This window comes from Balaenoptera borealis (assembly GCF_965194805.1).
Source record: "Balaenoptera borealis genome assembly, chromosome: 21".
NCBI lineage: Eukaryota > Metazoa > Chordata > Mammalia > Artiodactyla > Balaenopteridae > Balaenoptera > Balaenoptera borealis.
This window is the reverse complement of record NC_138880.1, coordinates 6,757,758-6,777,515: the sequence shown is the minus strand read 5'-3', so window position 1 is coordinate 6,777,515 and position 19,758 is coordinate 6,757,758. Positions and strand designations below refer to the sequence as shown.

At 43.0% G+C, this 19,758-nt stretch overlaps 1 protein-coding gene across 5 annotated transcripts in view; it reads right to left on the bottom strand.

Moving 5' to 3' along the window:
- IDO2 (indoleamine 2,3-dioxygenase 2) overlaps positions 1 to 19,758 on the bottom strand; it is a gene marked incomplete at its 5' end in the record, with an annotated part of 51,045 nt that overhangs the window by 12,972 nt on the left and 18,315 nt on the right. For 2 of the 5 annotated variants that reach the window (XM_082375025.1, XM_082375028.1), the window contains 6 exons: positions 4,901 to 5,018; positions 6,331 to 6,430; positions 7,853 to 7,867; positions 8,896 to 9,014; positions 11,130 to 11,249; positions 18,139 to 18,234. In XM_082375025.1, coding sequence (XP_082231151.1) covers positions 4,901 to 5,018; positions 6,331 to 6,430; positions 7,853 to 7,867; positions 8,896 to 9,014; positions 11,130 to 11,249; positions 18,139 to 18,234 — 568 coding nt within the window. The remainder of the gene's footprint in view (positions 1 to 4,900; positions 5,019 to 6,330; positions 6,431 to 7,852; positions 7,868 to 8,895; positions 9,015 to 11,129; positions 11,250 to 18,138; positions 18,235 to 19,758) is intronic. The other 3 variants (XM_082375026.1, XM_082375027.1, XM_082375029.1) reach the window with 3 other exon arrangements.

Here is a 19,758-nt window from a genome sequence, read left to right as displayed (position 1 = left end):
ACACTTGGGCTAAGAAGGGCAGTTCCTGAAAGCCAGTGTCATTATCCTACAGGGAGCATAGAAGATCCAAGCAGACACCTGAGTTAAGCCTCCCCCCTTTCCTTCCCTGTGCCTTCCTAGAGGAGTGGAAAAATGGCCCCATGGACGGCAGTTTCTGCCCCGATGGCCAAGCCCAGGTGCACTTAGTGGATGGGTCTAGATGTCTTCCACAGTTGCTGTTGCTATTGTTCAGAAAAACACAAAACATTTTGGTCAAGTATCTTGTTCTTTTAAATCTAAGTGACTCTCAAGAAAAATACAATGTCTGCTTTTGATTAGTCCACTCTCATCTCATGAACATTTTATCATAAGCATTATTTTTGTTTTGCTTGGAAAACCTAAGGAAACTTGCTTTTTCAACTTTTCAGGGGTAGGGATTTAGGTTTTATACTGAGAAGTGGCCTTTAAACAAAACAAAACTCAGCAAATCCTTGCTTTGGGTCAGTACTAAAACCACAGACCCAGAATCACTGCGGTATTTTCACATGACATTATTAATGTTCATTATGGTCATCCCACTCAGGAAGGTAAGGCAGTCAATGCTCCATTACTGACACCTAAAACAAAGCACTGTAGGTGCATAATTGAACTATACATCTGATGGACCTGACCACCAAACTGTGTCTTTCTTGGGTAATTCCCACTTTTAAAGCCACATATTTCCACTGAATGTCTCACCATCACCTTAAATGTGACATGTTTCAAAGCAAGTATTGTTTCCTTTCCCCGTGTTCCCTATTTACGTTGAAAATCAATCTGCCAACCAAGCAGAACTTGATTCAGTCTTCCAAATAACAGATCTTTGCCAGAGGCCTCATGACTTTTTTCAACCAGCTTTGAAATCATACATATGTATATACCCTTGACCCCACCTCCTGCCTCGGCTCAGCCAATCCTCAGACCTTCTCCTTGGGGAGTCTTGTTTATTTCTCCTGTTGCAGTCACTGCTCCATCCCTTGCCCCATTCCTGGGTTTCGCAGCATTGCTGATAGGGTTTAAGCAGCTATATATGCCTGGATGAGACCAGGGCTTAAATCTGAGTGTAAACAGGAGTTAAGTAGGCGGAGGGTGAGTTAGGAAGAATGTCTGAAGCAGAAGGAATAGTGCGTACACAAGCCTTGAAGTGGAAAAAGTTCTTTTCAGGAACTAAAAGCTAGTGTCAGAAAGAATAAGTGAAGGGAAAGATGATGTGAAATAAATTAAAATTAAAATAGCCTGGGGTCAGTTCATCTTGGGTCTTGCAGAATAGGTTAAGGATTTTGGCCTTATCCTTAGAATAATGGATAAACTAGTGCTTTCAGTTGAAATCTAATGTGATAGACACGTGTAGTTTTAAATTTTCTAGTAGCCATATTTCAAAAGGTAAAAAAAAAAATGGAAAAATTAATATCAATACTCTATTTTAGTTAACTCCAAATATCCAAAATATTATCATTTCAGTATGTAATCAATATAAAAATTATTAATGTGGTTTTTAAAAATAATTATTTGAAATCCTGGGTATATTCTTATAGATTTAAAATTTATTTTATACTTAGAGTGCATTTTAATTCGGATGCTGAATTTTCAACAGTTAAATGAAAGGTAATCTTTCTAACAATGAAGCTGTGTCTAACAGAAAAGTATTTGACACTGATTCAGTTTTTCGACTTCAATTTCAATTAGTTAAATTTAAATACAATTAAAAATTTAGTTCCTCAGTCACACCGGCCATATAGCAAGTGTTCAGTGGCCGCGTGTGGCTAAAGGTTACCACATTGGACTGTGCCAAGAGGACAACTGGAGGGTTTTAAGAGTCAAAGTGTTGCAACCGATCTGCACTCCTAAAAGTTGATTCAGGCTTCTGTGCAGAGCATGGATTCGACTAGGTAAAGGACAGATGAGAGAAAGGATTGAGAAGGCCACTGCAGGAGTGCTGGCAGGAGATGAAGATAGCCAGGTGCAGAGGAAGTGATGGTGGAAACACAGGGAAAGGAAGAGATGCCAAAAGTACTCCAGAAAGAGACTTCCCTTTGTTGTAATGGAATGTTGTTTTACTTGGACCTATCCTTCCCTTGACAACAACAACAAAAAGCTGGATAAATGTGAAAACATCCTAAAGGCAATCAAAGAGCTCAAAAGACAGCAAGGAACCACCAAGCAAAAATTGCAAGGGAAAGCAGAAACCCAGGGAGGTAGAAAACAAGACCAGCAGAGAGAGTTTTCCCTGAAATCACTTGCCCATCCAGGTTCGCCAGGGCTCTGGTTTAGTGGCTTCTCTGTATGATGGGAGCCCTGGTCCCAGCTTTGGTGAGGAATTTTGCACCAGAACCTCCTCATATTATCCGCGGAGCCCCAAATGCCTATACTCACAACCTCCGAGTGAATCAGGGCCCCACTGCACCCCCATTTGCCACAGGAGACAGAATTAGAACTAACTTTGGCACCAAGCCAAAGAAGTTTAAAAAAATAATCTGTCCCTGAAAAGTTATGACCTTTTCTTTGGCACATTTTTAGCCCAAGTTCAGTTGTCGGGTCCTTACTTGTTCAACATGATTTAAGATGATGCAGAATTTTAGAGTTCCAAAGATCCAGGAAGAACCAAATACAAATCTTTCTCTCTCCTAGTCCCCAAAACCTGCCTACAAATGATGTTTCAAAGGCAACGAACGTTACAAGGTGAACACAAAATCAAGCATAGAAAAAAAAATGACAACCACCGTGAGGACTGAAAAAGAAAGAAAAGGTTAAAAAACAAGAAGGAAACAGAAACCAGTTTCAAATATTAGAATTACCACATCTTTAGGCGTGACTTTGAAAATTCCTGGAAAGGAGGGTTTATAGAGGAAGGGAGTACACAATTCGTGCTAAAGTTTGGCTCAGAAAGAGGAATCGTTGGGTAAGCTCCATCTGGGGGAGGAAAGCAGTGCTGCTGGGCTGTATTTATCAGGCAGAAGAAATTCAACAACCATACACCACAATCAATCACTAAAAAATCCGTGCGATTCCTGACACCTTGCAGTTTTTATTGTTTGTTATCATTTTTATAATTTCACCTTTCTGGTTACTGTGGCTGCATAAAAAACCACTCCAAACTCAGTGGCACAGAATAACCATCGTATTACGCTCATGGACTCAGGGCAGGAATTGGGGCGAGACACAGTGGAGATGGCCTGTCTCTGCTTCACAGTGGTTGGGTCCTCAGCTGAGGAGATGGAAGAGTAAGGATGCCTGGAAAGTGGGAACTTAGACTCACCTGAGGGCTTATTCGCCCCTGTGCTAGGTGCTAAATGGAGCACCTACAGTTGGCCTCCCTGTGTGGTTTGACACCCTCATTCACGGCCATGGTGGCCACAGAGTAGATGGACATTTTACACGGTGGCCCAGTATACAGGGTGGCAGCTGCATCACTTTTTCTAGCCTTGTCTGGGAAGTCACGCAGTGTCACTTCCGCTGAGTTCTACTGATCGTGAGCGTGTCACAAGCCCGCCTACGTCACAAGCCAGGACACAGGCTTTGACGAGAGGAATATCCAGGCCACGTTGTAAAGGAGCCCTGAGGATGGATGGTGTTGTTGTGGCCATCTTTGAAAACCGCAGGCTGATACATTCATCTATTTCACTGCAGTGACTAGTAGTGAAACCTTTAAAATACATGATGTCTGTGTGGGAAAATTTGCCTTTGGGGGACACAAGGGAAATCACCCCATCACCTGCCCAGGCCATCAGACCTCCTGCAGAGGATGATCAAGAAAGCATTAGGGTTGGCCTGGGCTGAATAAGTGACTTTGAAAATGAGTGCTAGGGAAGCGTGTGAGAGCCAGACAGGGCTGTGCCACTTTACTGAGACATGCCCCGTGACAGGGTGGAGGGCCTCCTGTGACCTTCCAAACCACTCACTTCTGCTTATTCGTACGATCTGAAGACCTTGCAATGTCCCTCTAGTGGTCTTGACATCCTGAGTAATAAACGCAGGGTATCTTGCAAAACTAAAATCCATCTCACTAAGCTGGGAGAGCTTGTTTGGCAGGAGACCTATTAGTGTGATCGGGAGGACTTTAAAATTAAAAATCAGGGAAATGGGGAGATGTGAGTCAAACGTGTAAAACAGGGACATTGAAATGGAAAGAATACATAACCCTGTGACTTCAGATGGACTTCCCAGAGAGTCTGGGATGACAAAGAAATCTATCCTTTTAATGAAAAGTCATAAAGCTGAGCACCATCCCGTCTCCGGCTCCCTCCCTCCTGTCCTGTTTCCTATAAACACTCTCTTTTTCCAGAATCTGTTTTGTTTTCCAGTGAAGAAGGACTTAGGGAAACTGACACTTAGCTGCTTTTCCCTTGTTAAACCGATCACACCTATTTTCCCCCTTAAATTTTTGAGATTCTTCTGCTAGGGGAAGTTGAAGAGCTGCCCAGACATTGGAAAGGAAGGCAGTTGCCAGAATAATATGTAACCAGTTGCAGGAAGGGTGGGCCCCTTAAGTGGCCACAGTTGTGGTGACCCATCCTGCACCGGCCACAGAGGAGAACTGAAGAAGCTGAGGTCAGTCATGTCCTCTGGTACCAGGGTCACTGCTGGGTAAAGCAGGTACAAGCCATGTTGTGTGCCCCTCCCCTCTTCCCAAGCTTCGTGCAAGACCTCAACACACAAAGAAATACATGACAGCGGAAGAGAGGAAATTAGCCTAATCACAAGAAAATAGAAAGAAAGACTAAACCAGGAGAATATCCCTGCCAACTGAGAGATCATTTTCTAATAGTATGAGCGGCAGTTACCTAAAACAAAGCTAGCACAGCAGTGCCATCTCATGGACATTGCCAACCTCCAGGCCCTTTCTCCCCTGCAAGCGACCCCTCAGCCTTCAGGAGCCCCTTACCATGCATTTGTCCCAAGGCTCTGGTGATGTCCTGAATGGAGATCCTCAGTCGCTGCAGGGCTTGGAGCAGGGAGTCTGGGCTGGGCAGCAAGACGGCATTCACTGCCTGAACAAGGGCCTGGGGATGACATTCGGTGTCACAATGCATTAGCTTTCACTGAAGGCCCGTTGAGATGCAGTGAGCCTCAGAGATGGGGAATCCAGGAAGGGCAGCCCTCAGCCTGCCAGACTGTGTGACAGGGCTCCTCAGGGAGTGCCCCTAAGCTACATTTGCCATGAGGTCCTTCTCAAAGGAGAATCTTCCTGGTCACCTCCCAGATGGACCTGGTTAGGTCTTTCTGGATCTTTCCACTGGCTGATACTTCTTGTGCCTCTCAGGGGCCTCACTCTGTCATTTTCCTCCTTTCTGCTTCTTGAGTTATTACACATGAGGCTTCTTTCTACTCCTGCGTCTTGACTCAGGACGGCCTCACCCCTGAGCTCTGTCTTACAGAAAATCAGAATCTGTGGGGCCCTCAGCTCAGACCCCCCATTCATTAGCAGTCTCGACCTTATCTGAGCTATATTTGGAAGACCAGTATTTTATTCTGTATCTTTCTATGGAATAAACACACGGATGAGAAGTAAAGACCACATAGTTTCACTTCTCAGAGTGCAAGAGGGAGCTCTAATAATTGTAGCCCAATCTGGCCACCCTACAGTAGATAACAGTAGGCACCCAAAATATGCTTACCAGGGAAGGTGGTGAGGAAGGACAGAAATCTAACTTCAATATCTTCAGGCAGGGCATGGATTCTCTGGCAGACACCTGACCTTTCTGGAACCTGCCTGACCCCTAAAGGAATTCAAGTTTACAACCCCCAGGGCTAGGTAATCTCAAGGATGGTTCACTTTAACTCAGAGCCCTTGTATGGTAGTTCCAGGCATCTGCATATCTCTCTCTCTGTCTCTTGTCTCTCTGTCTCTCTCTCTCTGCTTAATTCCTTTACATTACTCAGGTATTAACTTTCAGACCTGTCATTTCCCTTGGAAAGCTTTGCCCGACCCTTCAAGTCTGAATTAGGTTTTAGACGTCTTTTCATGAAACACGGCACGTTTTTTTCATGTTACTCCCTATATCAATGCACCCTCCTCCACTGGATCCTGAGCCTTTGTGGAAGCCAGAGCAATGTCTGTCTTATTCCCCCAGATCTCCCATCGCCTAGAACAATGCTTGTTTGTTGATGGGCAAACGGTCAACTGCGTGTTTTCAGTAGTTGAGGAAAGGTAGATACCTCTGTGGGCCAGAATTTAAATCTCTTTGCTCAACTAACCAAGTAAGATGAGGCCTATATTGATGAATTCACTGCAGGGAAAGGGCCTGGGTGGAAAGCAAAGCTCAGACTGACTTTTCATTTAGAAAAAAAAAAAGTCTGTGAGTGGGAAGATACCTTAATCCCGGGTACAGCTGCTTTCTCCACCAAAACAGTCACCAGTATAAAACCACGGAGGCTTTCTCCCCCAGGGAATAAGAAAATGGGGTCCAAGTTCCTTGGGAGGGAGATGACCATGTGGTTAGAAAGGTCTGGACACAGTGAGTACGCAGGGCCCAGCGGTGGCCTCGAGTCAGGGGGAACTGTTAGTCCAAGGTGGAACCAGAGGTTGACGTTCTCCTCTCCACAGGGCAGCCCGAGGATGGGCATGTTCCCTCCAACAACATTCAGGTAGGAAAGAGACAGATCTGCTCCAGCCCAAGTTCACCTGAACACTCCCAAAGTCTAGCATGGCCCAGATGGTCCTAGATCATCGCTGCCCCCCACCCCCCGTCCCCACTCCTGCTGTGGAACTGCTAAAGCACGAGCGGACAAGTAGGGCTGATTCTTTACAGGGCCAGTCCGGGGCCCATCACACCCTTCCTGTTAGGAACACAGTGTCTTAATGCTGCAGTGACCACAGGCAACAGCTAATTCCATGCTCCTTTTTGCCCAAAGAAGCAAAATCGCTTCCCCATTTGCACCCAGCTGGTTAGTCACTGGACCTGGTCCAGAACAGTTTCATACCTCAGGCTGGTGCTCTCTCTAATTAGTCAATTTTCCCCCCAAATTCTGTATTATAATAGTGACAGGTGAAGACTGTTATAGAGGGATCATTCTTAAATGACCTGTTATCACACGGATTCAAATAGCCCAGAGGTGGATCCCGTCTACAAAACATAAAACCTCATTCCATAAATCACTTCTGCCTCTAAAACATGAGAAGACGTGAAAAACAAACACAAAAGATAACTCAGTCAGGGACCCCCATAGTTTCAGCAGAGTCACATTAGTGTGGGAAATGGGGTCTTCATGCTTCATCTCTCCATCTTCTGAGCTACAGCTTTTATACTGAGCCCCTTTATTGAGCTGAGGTTTGGTGACCGGAGAAGCAGTGTCAACTTAGAGGTTAACGGTGCTCCCTGGGGAAACAGGAGCCTAAGAACATCTGCACCAGACTTGCCCCACGAGCTCCAGTCTATGTAATATTTCAAAGGGATTCTGTAGCTGTAGCAACCACAGCCTGCAATTTGGCCTTTCAGAGAAGTTATAGTGAGACCAGAGATCTTTCTCAGATCATTAGACTTCAAAAAATCACAGAGAATTGGAGAACTGGTGAAGTTTTGGTGTTTTGGGGAGTTTTGGTTTTTTTTTTGCTCTTCTTACATTGCATTTTACTTGTTTTATTATGTACAAATAGGAAAATGTAGTAAAGAAAATTAATCCCTTAATCTCTACAAAGCAGAGACAACTACTGTTGACTTTTGGGCTGTTGACTTGGGGCACATTTCCTTCTACTATTTTTTCATGCATTTTTATATGTTTTATGTACTATACACACAATGTGGAATGCGTTCTCTTTTTTTGCTTGTTGGTTTTATTGTAAGCTTTTACAGTTAGCAAGGATCCTAAAGTGAATGAAGGATTTCTGAGAACTTACCTGATTTCCAGGGGTCTAGTCCAATTTCAGTTATTGACAAAAGGAAAGAAAAAGAAAAGAACAAATCAGTTTGCAAACCTGATATGCCTTCTAGGGTCACGTGGAGACAGGCATGCACACTTGTGTGCAAATGCACGTGCAGACACACACACATCGTGCACAGTTTGGATGTCACGGGTTGTGACTAGACCGTGGGCCTGAGGGGAGCAGAATAGACCACCCCAAATATGCCACTTAGGTGTATTGATTATTTTGAATTAAAGGTACTTGAGAAACAGCAGGTGCCAAAAGGACACTCGGACCTCTTTGTGCCCCTGAAAGTAGGAAATAAATCTCCCATGTGAAGGCGCCCGCCCTGTACCAGGAAGTAGAGAGACAGCCTTATCACCAGAGACAGGAATTCAGGGCTGAGAAGCCTGTATAAACAAACCTTGTTACTTCTTCCCTAGTTAGCTAACCCAAGCCCAGAAGCCTGTGTCTTGTCAATTCTTCATAAATGCATTGCTTCCTCATCTAGAAGATATACAAGCTTCCGGCTTTAGTCGCATCTTCGAGTCTCATATTTTTGTGGGGCTCTAATACGTATAAAATTAAATTTGTTTTTCTCCTGTTCACCTATCTGATGTCAATTTGATTATTAGACCAGCTAAGCAGCCTAAATGGGAAGAAGGGCAAGGTTTTCCTCCCCTACAGTCCTCGGAGTGACAAAGAGGGAGATAGATCTCAACTTACATATCAGCCCCAGAGCATTTAGCCTGTGGCCATCCTGACCATTGATCGTGCTCCTTTTATATACTTGTAATTCGCTGCCCCAATGTTTTCAGAGTGGGTTGAGAGGAAACTCCTGGGAACTGTGATTTTTGAACTCGTGTTCAAGTTCACCCCTTCTTTGGCACCATAAATCAGGTAATAAATATGAACATCTCTAATCACAAAATAGCTGACAAAGCCTGGATTTTTCCTGCAGAGACAAGGAAAAGTCAAGACTCTCCCTTACTCGGTTTTAATCTGTGCAAATCCCAAGCACCCTCTCCCGCTCTTACCTTCCCGGGTTCCTAGTAGCCCAGTTGGCCAGAACCAAGTCCGAGTGAAGCAGGATAGGAGGGAGCCCCAAGTTCCTGGAGACCTCGACCAAGGGAAGGGCAAGGGTTCTCGGCAGAACCTTGCAGATATAAATCCAGACAATTAGCACATTCTAGAAAGAATGCAGCAGAGGAAGCAATCTGTCTTTTATTCTGGTAATCTTGTGGTAGAGCAACGAGCCGGGGATAAAGCTGGAATTATATGAGTGATCCATATGCACACACCTCACTCTCATGTTTATTCTGTTAACAACCTGGTGGATATATTGTTTATGAGTATGGTCTGAAATATATACGAAAATTACAAAACTGGAACACACACACTTAACACATATAGTATAAAATAATCTCTGAATATTGTGCAGAGAAGAGCCTGAGCAAATGTTTAAGCATAAATGGGGGCTGAGTTGATGAGCAGTGGGAAAAAATCTCTCTCTCTACGTATATATATCTCTCCAGATAAATAGATACATAGAGATATGTAGCTATCTAGATATATGTGTGTTTTTGTGTATAGTCTTGGTTTTAGGAGCATATGCGTATGTGTTTGTATACACACGCGTGCGTGTGTGTGTGTGTATGTGCGTGTGTGTGTGTCCTCTCCTCAGGGAGAGGGATGGGAAGGATAGAACGCTTCATCAAACCCAATAACAACTTCAAGTAAGTCACCTCAAGACAGTCCCCATTCAACCCCTGAGTTATCCTAGGACACTCTAAAGAACCCTATATGCCCCCAAATCCAGAAAAACTAACCCGACCCATGGGGGTGCCAGTGGGAGACTCCAACCACGAACAAGGCTAAATTAGTCCAGATCCAAAAGAACATTCTTATGCTTCCTGTCTCCCACTTCCATTTTCCTTCCCCTTAATCTACTCAGAGAAGTCCAGCTTCTGCCTTTGTTTTCCCTTAGATTTTTAGAGAGAGTTGGGACAGAACTGTTTCTCAGGTAGAAAACAATAAAGAGCTTTAAAGAGTTTTCAGATTCAAACCTAAGGCCAACTTCCCTTGGGGGGCAGTGGATGAGGAGGGCAGCGCAGAAGTGAGGTGTCTCCACAGTGAAGAAGTTAAAGGAGGAGATACAAAGAAGGTAAGAGATGGCCCGAGGTGGGGGTGGAGTGTGACCGGGGGCTCCCACCCCTTCCCCTGATTGAGGATTGTGGTTTGGAGAACAGAAGGAGGAGGGAAGCCCATTGGGATGTCCTGTCACATGTGCCTAGATCTCAGACTTTCCAACATCTGACACATGACTCTTTTTAAAGAGTCGGAAGCAGCTCTATGCTTTCCTCTTCTCTCCTTTCTTACTTTCCTTTCTTTTTCTCACTGGGAGTCTCCTGTATTTACTTGAGAGAGAAAAGGCAGAATCAACCAAGCAAACAAAATAAGCACAGGCTGCTGACTCAAGCAGGAAGTACTAGAACAAGGGTAACACCCTAATTTCTGGAGAATGTCCATTTATAAGAAAATAAAACTAATAGGAATTTATACTGCAGTTAGTGAAACAAAGATTTCACATTTCAAGTTTCAGATTGAAACTAAAAAGTTATGAAAAGATTCAGAAGAGACTTACATGAAGTATTAAGAGACACAGACCAATATTTGGTAGATAGCAAGCAACATTAAAGAAAGTAAGATTAGTGTTATAAATGGCAATGTGTGCTTTTCCCCTCTGGGGAAAGAAGGTTACGTTAGTGAAATCAGAAGGTCTGAGTTGTGGTCCTGGATTTTCCACGAACTTGCCGTCTGACCTTGAGCAAGGAATTTAACTCCTGTAGTCCTCAGCCATCTGTAAAATGGGCACAGCATTGCTGTACTTACCTTATGGGATTGTGAACATTGACTGTGATTACGGATGTGTATAAGAGCACAAACTGCTGTAAAATGGAAATCATTAAGTTTTCTAGGACACCTCAGAACGTGCCTTCAAATGCAGCTCTTCACAATTCTTGGAAGAGGGTGGGTGCCAGAAAAAACAAAATTCAAAAACTAATGAGAGGGCTACCAGTTCTAAGGAAAATTAACCTCCTGGCCCGGGGGAAAAGGTGTTTTCATTTAAATGGGCCCTTTGCCCTTCCTTCACCTCATACCCAAAGGAAAGAACAAGAAAGGACCCACTTTCCAGGCAAACAGTGTAGACAGCGTCCTCCAGGTGCAGAAGGCCTGCCAGATGACAAGACAGGTGTCCCTTTGTCCCTACCTCTTTGGGCTGTGCCTCTCCATCCTGCCAGACATATCCCATGGTAATAAAGGTTAGGACCAGATGTGCCAGCCGCTGTTCCCGGTAACCCGTGAGGAACTGACAGTTCAAGAGGGGCATCTGTTCAAGAGAATTTCCAGAGATTACCAGCGGCAGGGGTGTGAAGGGTGTAGGGGTTCTGTGGCTTGAAGGGGTTATATTTCAGTGACGGGGACCCACACCCCCCCCTTTCTGCCCTGATCTTAGGACACTGTGGTAGAGGAGGTATCCCAGATGATATTGTCCACGAAGTACCTACACCAAATTGGCCCCATGGTTGTGCCGGACACTGGTCACCATCACTGACCGCTTGGTTAGAGTGTTCTAGAATAACTCAGTCCCGAGACTGACATCATTTATTAAACGGGAGTCTCCCGGGGCAACTTTTACAATCCTGCCTTATCAAAGCACCTCTGCATAACGGGTACAATTTAACCCTAATAACAGCCCTGCTGCTGTGGGCGTTACTGTCTCTGTTTACTCTGTTTAATTCGTAGGTAAACGAGTACACCGGATGCCAGTGGAGTTAGGAATCCGATCAAATCCCTTACCAAGAGGTTGTTCGGTTCTCGTCCGAACACTCTCCGTGACCCTGTGACCTCTCCACGCCCGCTCCCTCCCTGTCAAGATGCGTCATAGCCAGGTGTAAAGTTGATGTTGTTGAAAGCAACACCCTGTACACAAGTTAGTTATTACTGACAGCCTTGTCTAAGCAAATATTACCAGTTTCTCAGTTTTGCCCCCGCCAGCCCTGCCTGTCTTGGTTGCTGTCAACTGCCTCTGAGCTCCAGCTTCCCTGTACCTCCCCCTCGGCTTTCCTCCGTCCCCTATCCCTTCCCCAGCTCTAGACACAGTCTGATCTAGTTCTTCCCAGGTGCCCCTCTCCAGGGTCCGAAGTGCCAGAAGGGGCGGCGGTGGATGTGTGTATCTCTATAAGCTCCGGGCTCTTAAACAATGAGTGACAAGTGGGCTGGGACCGCGGTTCCCCACGCCCAGCGCCTGGCATCCGGAGCGGCAGCCTCCCCGATGGGAATCCTTCCTCCCCTGGCCTCTAGGGGGCAACCTTTCTGAGTCTGTCCTCACTGTGCCAGACTGCTTATTTCGCCCTTAAAATTGGCTCTGAGATAGAATCGCGAAAGTTCTGTGCCTTAGGGTGTGTGTGTGTCTATTGGAGGGATTGCTGAGACGTTGCATTTTAACAGGAACTAGCCTGAGAATTATAACCACAGTTACAATATATTCAGTTATTTCTTCAGTACTTATTCTAAGGCAATTACTAAAGTGTCCAAGGCATGGTGTGAAAAGCGTCCCAGGCAAGTTGGTACTCTATCTTCCCCCAAACCCACAGGCCAAAACTGAGGGTCAGAGAGGGTAAGATATTTGCCCAGAGCCACAGAGCCAGGAAGGGACTGAGCCAGGGTGCTAGTTCAGTTCTGCTGACCACAGCCCTGCCCTCTGAAGTCAGCACTGCCCGAAAGAAATATGAGAGCCGTACTTGTCATTTTACATTTTCTATCAGCCACATTTTAAAAATAGCAAAAAACAAAAAACAAAAAAGCCCCGGGTGGAATTAGTTTTAATAACATTTTACTAGGTCAATGTATGCAAAATGTTTACACATAATCAATATTAAAAATATCGAGATTTTCATCCTCTCTTTTTATAGTAAGTCTTCAAATTCCAGTGAGTATCTTACATGCCAATTTGTCCTGGCCACATTTCAAGTGCTCAGTAGCCATGAGTGGCTACTGGCTACCTACAATGCAGCCTCAAGGTAAAGGAATAAGGTCCCAAGATGTTCTGGGGTCACCTTCTATTTTTCCCTGTTCCGGATTTATAATCAGCTCTTTCTCCGAGAAGCCCCAGTTCCATTTCTTGGAAAAGAGTTCCAATAAATGGACACTGGGTTTGCTCTTTGCTACTGGAATGCCACTGTTTCTAGATCCTCACAGTGGGCAAAGCTAGGAAATGTGTGTGTGTGTTCTGTGTGTGTGTATACACATATTATGTACACATACATATAATGTTTGTTTATCCATCTATATATGCACAAAATGTGTGTGTGTGTATGCATATATATATATATATATATATATATATATATATACGTTTTAGCATCATATGTATATATGATGCTAAAATGCTAAACATGTCAGACGTCTCCAACTCTAATCTGGTGTCACAGGTTGATCTTATCTTTCCCCCCTTGCTAACTTATAACTTTCATCTCTGATGGTGAAATATTATCCACCATTCATTTACTTATTTATTCATCCTAACATTGGGTTGGCCAAAAAGTTCGTTTGGTTTTAAGTACAAATAAAAGACATTTTTCATTTTCATGAAGAACTTTGTTGACCAACATATTCACTAACCGAACGAACTTTTTGGCCAACCATATATATATATATATATATATATATATATATATATATATATATATATATATATATATATATATAAATGTCACATGAATGGAATCATACAATATGTAACCTTTTGGGTCTGACATGTTTCATTTAGCAAAATGTATTTAAGGTTCATCCATATGGTTGAATAAATCAATAGCTTATTCATTTTTGTCACTGTATAGTGTTCCAATGTACGAATACAGGAGTCTTCGTTCAGACTGCTGGAACAAAGTACCATAGACTAGATGGCTTATAAACAATGGAAATTTGATTCTTACAGTTTTGGAAGCTGAAAGTCCAAGATGAGGGTGCCAGCATGATTGGGTTCTGGTGAGAACCATTCTGCTGTCTTCTTGCTTCATCCTCACGTGACAGCAAAAGAGGGCCAGAGAGCCCTGGGGTCACTTTTATAAGGGCATTCATCGCATTTATGAATATCCCATTCCACTTTCATGACCTAATTACCTTCTGTGTTGGTCAATTTGATGTGTCAACTTGACTGGGCTAAGGAATGCCCAGATACATTATTTCTGGGTGTGTCTTTGAGGATGTTTCTGGAAGAGATTCCGGAAGAGATTGGGAGACCGAGTAAAGCACATCACCCTCACCAGTTCGGGTGGCATCATCCACCCTGTTTAGGGCCTGAATAGAACAAAAGAGTGGAAAAAGTGTGAATTTGCTCTCTGGTTTAACTGGGACAGCCATCTTCCCCCAACATTAGCACCCCTAGTCCTTGGATCTTCAGACTCGGACTGGCAATTGCACCACTGGCTCCTCTGGTTCTTGGCTTTCCTGGGCCTCCAACTTGCAGGTAGAAGGAAGATTGTGGGACTTCTCAGACTCCATAATCATAATCATGTGAGTCAATCACTCCTAATAAATCTCTTTCTATATATCTCTGTATCTCCCATTGGTTCTGTTTCTTGGGAGAACCCTGACTAATACACCTCCCAAAGGCCCCACTCCTAACAACATCATGTTGGGGATTAGGATTTCAACATATGAATTTGGGGACCACACAAACATTCAGGCCATTGTACTCAGTTTAACCATTCCCCTGTTGAGGGACACCTTGGTGGTTTCCGGTTTACGGGATCATTTACACACAAGCTTTTCCATGAACATAAATTTTCAGTTTATTTGGGTAAATACTTAGGAATGTGATTGCTGGGTCATATGGTAAGTCGATGTTTGCCTTTAAAAGATTCTGCCAGACTATTTTGCATTCCCATCAGCAAACTGAAGTAGAGTCTCTTTTGGTATATAGCCTCACCAGTGTTTGATGTTGCCAGAGTTTTAAAAAAATGTTAGCTGTTCAAATAGGTTTTAAATTGCCTTTTAGTACTTATTAACATAGATACATAGTCCTATGTTTCTCTGTAAGTCACCTAGTTTCATTTTTCTTCCTTCCTGATTAAGACTTGCAAAACTTTCCTCTTATTCTAGAAACTCTGAAGTTTCACCAGGATATCTATGGGTGGTCTCCCGCCCCCATTGTCTTTCTGATAGAAATACTCCAATCTTTCATAAGATCTGAAAATTTTTGTTTTTACGTGTTTAAAGCTTTGCTTTTTCTTCACCCACACTAGTCTACTTGTGGGACTTCTATTTTGTGGAATTTAGATGATCCATTTCTCTTTTTCATATACTTTTATTTTTCTGATGCTGGCATTTAATTTTTGCTTTCTGATTTATAAAACCGTTTCAAGGAAGTCCCTAAATCGCCATTATTTTTCTATAATCAGTGTTTCCCTCATTTATTCGGGTTGATATTGAGCTTTTTGTTTATTTCTTTGCTTTCCAATAGTTCCTTTTACAGAGCAACTTTATTTATTTTTATGAAGTACATATACTGAAGACATTAATTCAATTTTTAAAAGCACTGATCTCATCTTTTGGCTTCTGTCGGAGACCAAATGTCCTGTCTCTCCCTCGTCCTTCTTGACTTGCTTATTCTCTTCATATCGTTTGGTCATTTGGGGTTATCCATTCGTGTTCAGGAATGGAGGCCAGGGTTATCAGAATTAGTAAGTAATAGAGCTTCCCTTATCATGTTTCCAGAATACTTGCGAGCTTCCTGTGAGCCCATCAGTTGTCTGTAGTGTTTTGTCCCAGAAGGCTGGAGAAGGGAGACCCTTCCTGGAAGAAGATGGTTGAGTCTAAGCCAGTTAACAAGTTTTTGTCTGCCTTCTTTTGTTTTTTACCAACATACGGATAGGGGCCTTGGGGGCTTTCTTAAGAGTAAGGTGGTTGGCCTGGAGGTACTGTGAGATTAGAAGTGTAAATTCACTTTCTGTCTTGTCTGTGCCAAGTAAAGGCCTCAAGAGGACAAATGTCTTAGTCTGTAGCTCTATGTGTGGTCCTGGAAGCCATAGTATTTGCTTCTCATGACGGTTTTCCAATTGATTCAGTCTCCATCTGTGGTGGTGAAGTCTAAAGAGTGGTTCTATCCAGTTAGTTGTTTTAGAACTAATTAGAAGCATAGGGACTGGCCACGGCTGTTATATTGGTTTCCTAGGGCTGCCCCAAAGAAGGAACACAACAGAAATTTGTGCTCTCACAATTCTGGGAGATGAAAGTCTGAAATTAAGGTGTTTGTGAGGTTTGTTCCTTCTGGAAGCTCTCAGGGAAGAATCTGTTCCCTGTTTCAGTCCAAGTTTCAGGTGGTTGCCAGCAACTCTTGGCATACTTTAAGGGACCGTAGATACATCACTCCAGTCTCTGCCTCCATCTTCACATGATGTTCTAACCTGTGTATCTGTGTCTCTGTGTCCAAATTCCCTTCTTGCTCTAAGCATGCCAGTCCTAGCGAACTTAGAGTGCACCCTAATACAACACACACGACCTTATTTAACTTGATGACATCTGTAGAGACCCTATTTCCAAATGAGGTCATCTTCACAGGTTCCAAGACACAATTTCTGGAGAGAAACTATTCAACACAGGAGAAGTATCAGGGGGATTAATTCCACTGCTGTACTGAGCTGTATCCCCCATGCCCATGTTTACAGTGACCAGAAATTAGCTGGACACTCCTGGCCTTTCCTCGTTGACACTTAACATATGAGAAGCACCAATTCAACAAGTTCTTCACTTCGTGTATGGAGGTTGAGTTACATAAAGCCCGAGGAAAGCCTTGTACAGAGGACTGTGAAATTCACATATTGAACTTGAATCTACCTTCCTGCAAACTGCCCCTTGCCTCTGTGCCCTCTTACTCTGAGATGGAAGAGGGAGCCTCAGGTGTCTTCCTTTTGCTTTGGTTGAATGCTTGGCATGGGTACAATAGACTCATTTCTGGATCTGATATAATTTGATTAATATGGTACAAAAGCCCTTAAGGGTTTTATTCCATCATTTCTCTTGTTTTCCCTCACTCAGATATCTCCTTTTTTCTTCTTTTTGTATTTCTTTGGTCATATTAATGAGACTTTAGGCAGCAGGAAAATAAATTCTTAGGCTTAGTTTCCCATCTTCATAGACACTGAAGACAGTGTCTTACATCTCTTGCAGGGTTTTAAACCTTGTGCTTGCACTTAGCAGACATTCCATAAGTATTTTTAAATGAATTTGTAATTATAGACATGAAATATGCCTAAGTCAGTGAAGGAGAATTTTGGAGGGGAAAACCTCTTATATGTCTAAAATCACATGGCACGCCAATTGGTGAGATTAAAACAGATGGAGAAGAGACGAGAGGGATATATGTTTATATGTAAATATATATATCAAACACGGTTGTGTGGCAGGAAATACAAAAGCACTATTGCAAAAGTCATTTAGTTTTCACAACAATTCTAGGGGCCGCGAATTTCTCCCATTTTATAAATATGGAAACAGAATAAGTAACTCGTTAAGTCAAAGTTTATAGCGACTAAGTGATAAAACCAAGAGTCCAACTCAGGTCCTCCTGAGTCAAATCTATGTTCTTCCTATAACACCTTCTTCTTATTCCTGTGGGGTCATGTCAGTTCTCCCAGGATCAAGGAGTTTCACCGTTCCTTACATATTTTGGGGAAACATTGCTCATCTTGTCTCATATGTGGCATTTACAGACTTATCAATGATTTCTGAAGAATCCGCCAACCCTGACTTTATAACTGGGAAAGTGTCTTGACTCAACTATTCTGTGAAACACCGACAGTAAATCAATGTGGCTTCACTCATGGGGAGGGGAGCCCTGACCATGTGGCTTGGCGTGAGGGCCCTGAGAATTTTCACGCCTGTCCTTCCCCAGCTAGGTCTTATTCATTGGTTTCCTGACACCTCTCGACCAGACTGTCTTCCTTGTTTAAACACATGCTTGTTGAGTGCTCACTAGGTTCCAGGAACTGTTCTGTGCAAGCTCTGGAAATCTTAGGGAAACACACTTGTCACACCAGAAGCAAGTGTCACTCTGCTCATCATGAAGGGTGAGATAGTTTTAGTTTTGTGGATTAAACTCAACAGCAGTGATTGGTCAGCTGACCCACCTCCACAATGCTGAGAAAGGAAAATGGCGTGAGGATGAAAATAGGGTAGTGAGAAGGGGTTAAGGAGAAGAATACAAAACGTTTTACCTCGTTCACTTGAGCTCGAAGCTGGCGACTCCCAATCAAGTGAGGAAGTCGGTTGGCAATTTCCATCCAAGGTCTATAGTGATCAGGGAGTTCTTTCTGCATTCAAAAAATAAAAATGTCTCAGTATTTTAGACCTCTCTGGGAAGCAGCTTCGTGTAGTAGCTGTTTTCAGATTTCAGTCTTAAGGCAGAATTCAGGTCAATTCCAATCAACAGATATTGAGAATTCACTATCTGCTGTACCCTATGCTAGGCACTGCAGATACACAGGTGACTAAAATACAGTCCTTGTAGTGAAGGAGCATGTGGTCTAGTAAGGGATAAATAAAATGTAATCAGACATACCCAATGCAGTATAATATGTTCAATTAAGGATATGTGTAAGCTTAGCAACCAGCTGAAGAGGAAGTGGTTAATTCTGTCAACTGTGCTAGGGAATTAAAGGGAAATGTTCATAAAAATATGATAGTTGGGGCCAGTCGTAGGGTCTGAAAGTGACTTTTCTGGTTGGAACTTTTAAGATGGGAAGGCAGTGAAACAGAGGAGATAGTGGATAAATAGAGATAACTGCGCTTCTTGGGATTACAGATGATTCAGTGTCACTAGAACATAAAGTTCAAGAGAAAGGATGATGGAAGATTTGATGAGAAAATCAGATCAAATATGCTTTTTATTGACTACATAAGAACTTTATTTTTATGTATGTTGGTGACATGGTTCAATCTGAATTTTAAGAAGATAACTTTGCTTTGGGATTTTAAGATATAAAGTCAGATTAGGAAGCCTTTGAAATGCTGTCTAAAAATTAAGCTTAGGCAATGGCAGTGAATTTGGAAAGGAGAAGGTATGTATCCAAAAATATTTGGAAAATAAAATTGAAATAATTAAATTTAGAGGCAGGGATGGGGCTAAAGGCAAGATGATCCCTAGCACAATAACACAGTTTATTTGCCCACTCTGGGTCCTTGGTTTAGCCAAGAAGAACACAGGTTGGATTTCAGCAACCCTGACTCTATCCCAAGAAATGGCAAACTGCAGCAAACTACACTCAGTGTTGTAAATAAGCTTGTATTAGGACACAGCCAAGTTCATGTGTTTCCACATTGTCTACAGTGGCTGTCACTTTACAATGGCAGAGTTGCATAGTGGCAACAGAGACAATATGGTCTGCAAAGCTTAAAATATTTACTATTTGACCCTTTACAGAAAAAGTTTGCCAACTCATGACCTGTTCCCCCCCTTTTACAGAGTACAGTCTGCAAGACTGAAATGTTGTGTCTCTGGGTTAAGAAGGAGAAGCGGTGAGGATGATTTCCATGTTTCTGAATCAGATGACTGAATGAATTGGTGAGAAGACAAATTGTGAGAGGACAAATTGAAAAAGAAATGCAGGTGCAAGTCAAAGAGAGGACATACAATAGTGAATTTGTTTTTAGATATGTCCAACCTAAAATATCTGTGGAATGTCAAGATATGGCTATATACTGGGCAGTTGGGTATACAATTGGAAGCTCAGGAGAGAATTAATATTAGAAATATACAATCGGGAGGCATCACAGTAGTGCAAATTCCGCATTGTGGTAAAAACCACAAGTGGGGACAAGATCATTTGGGAGAAGTT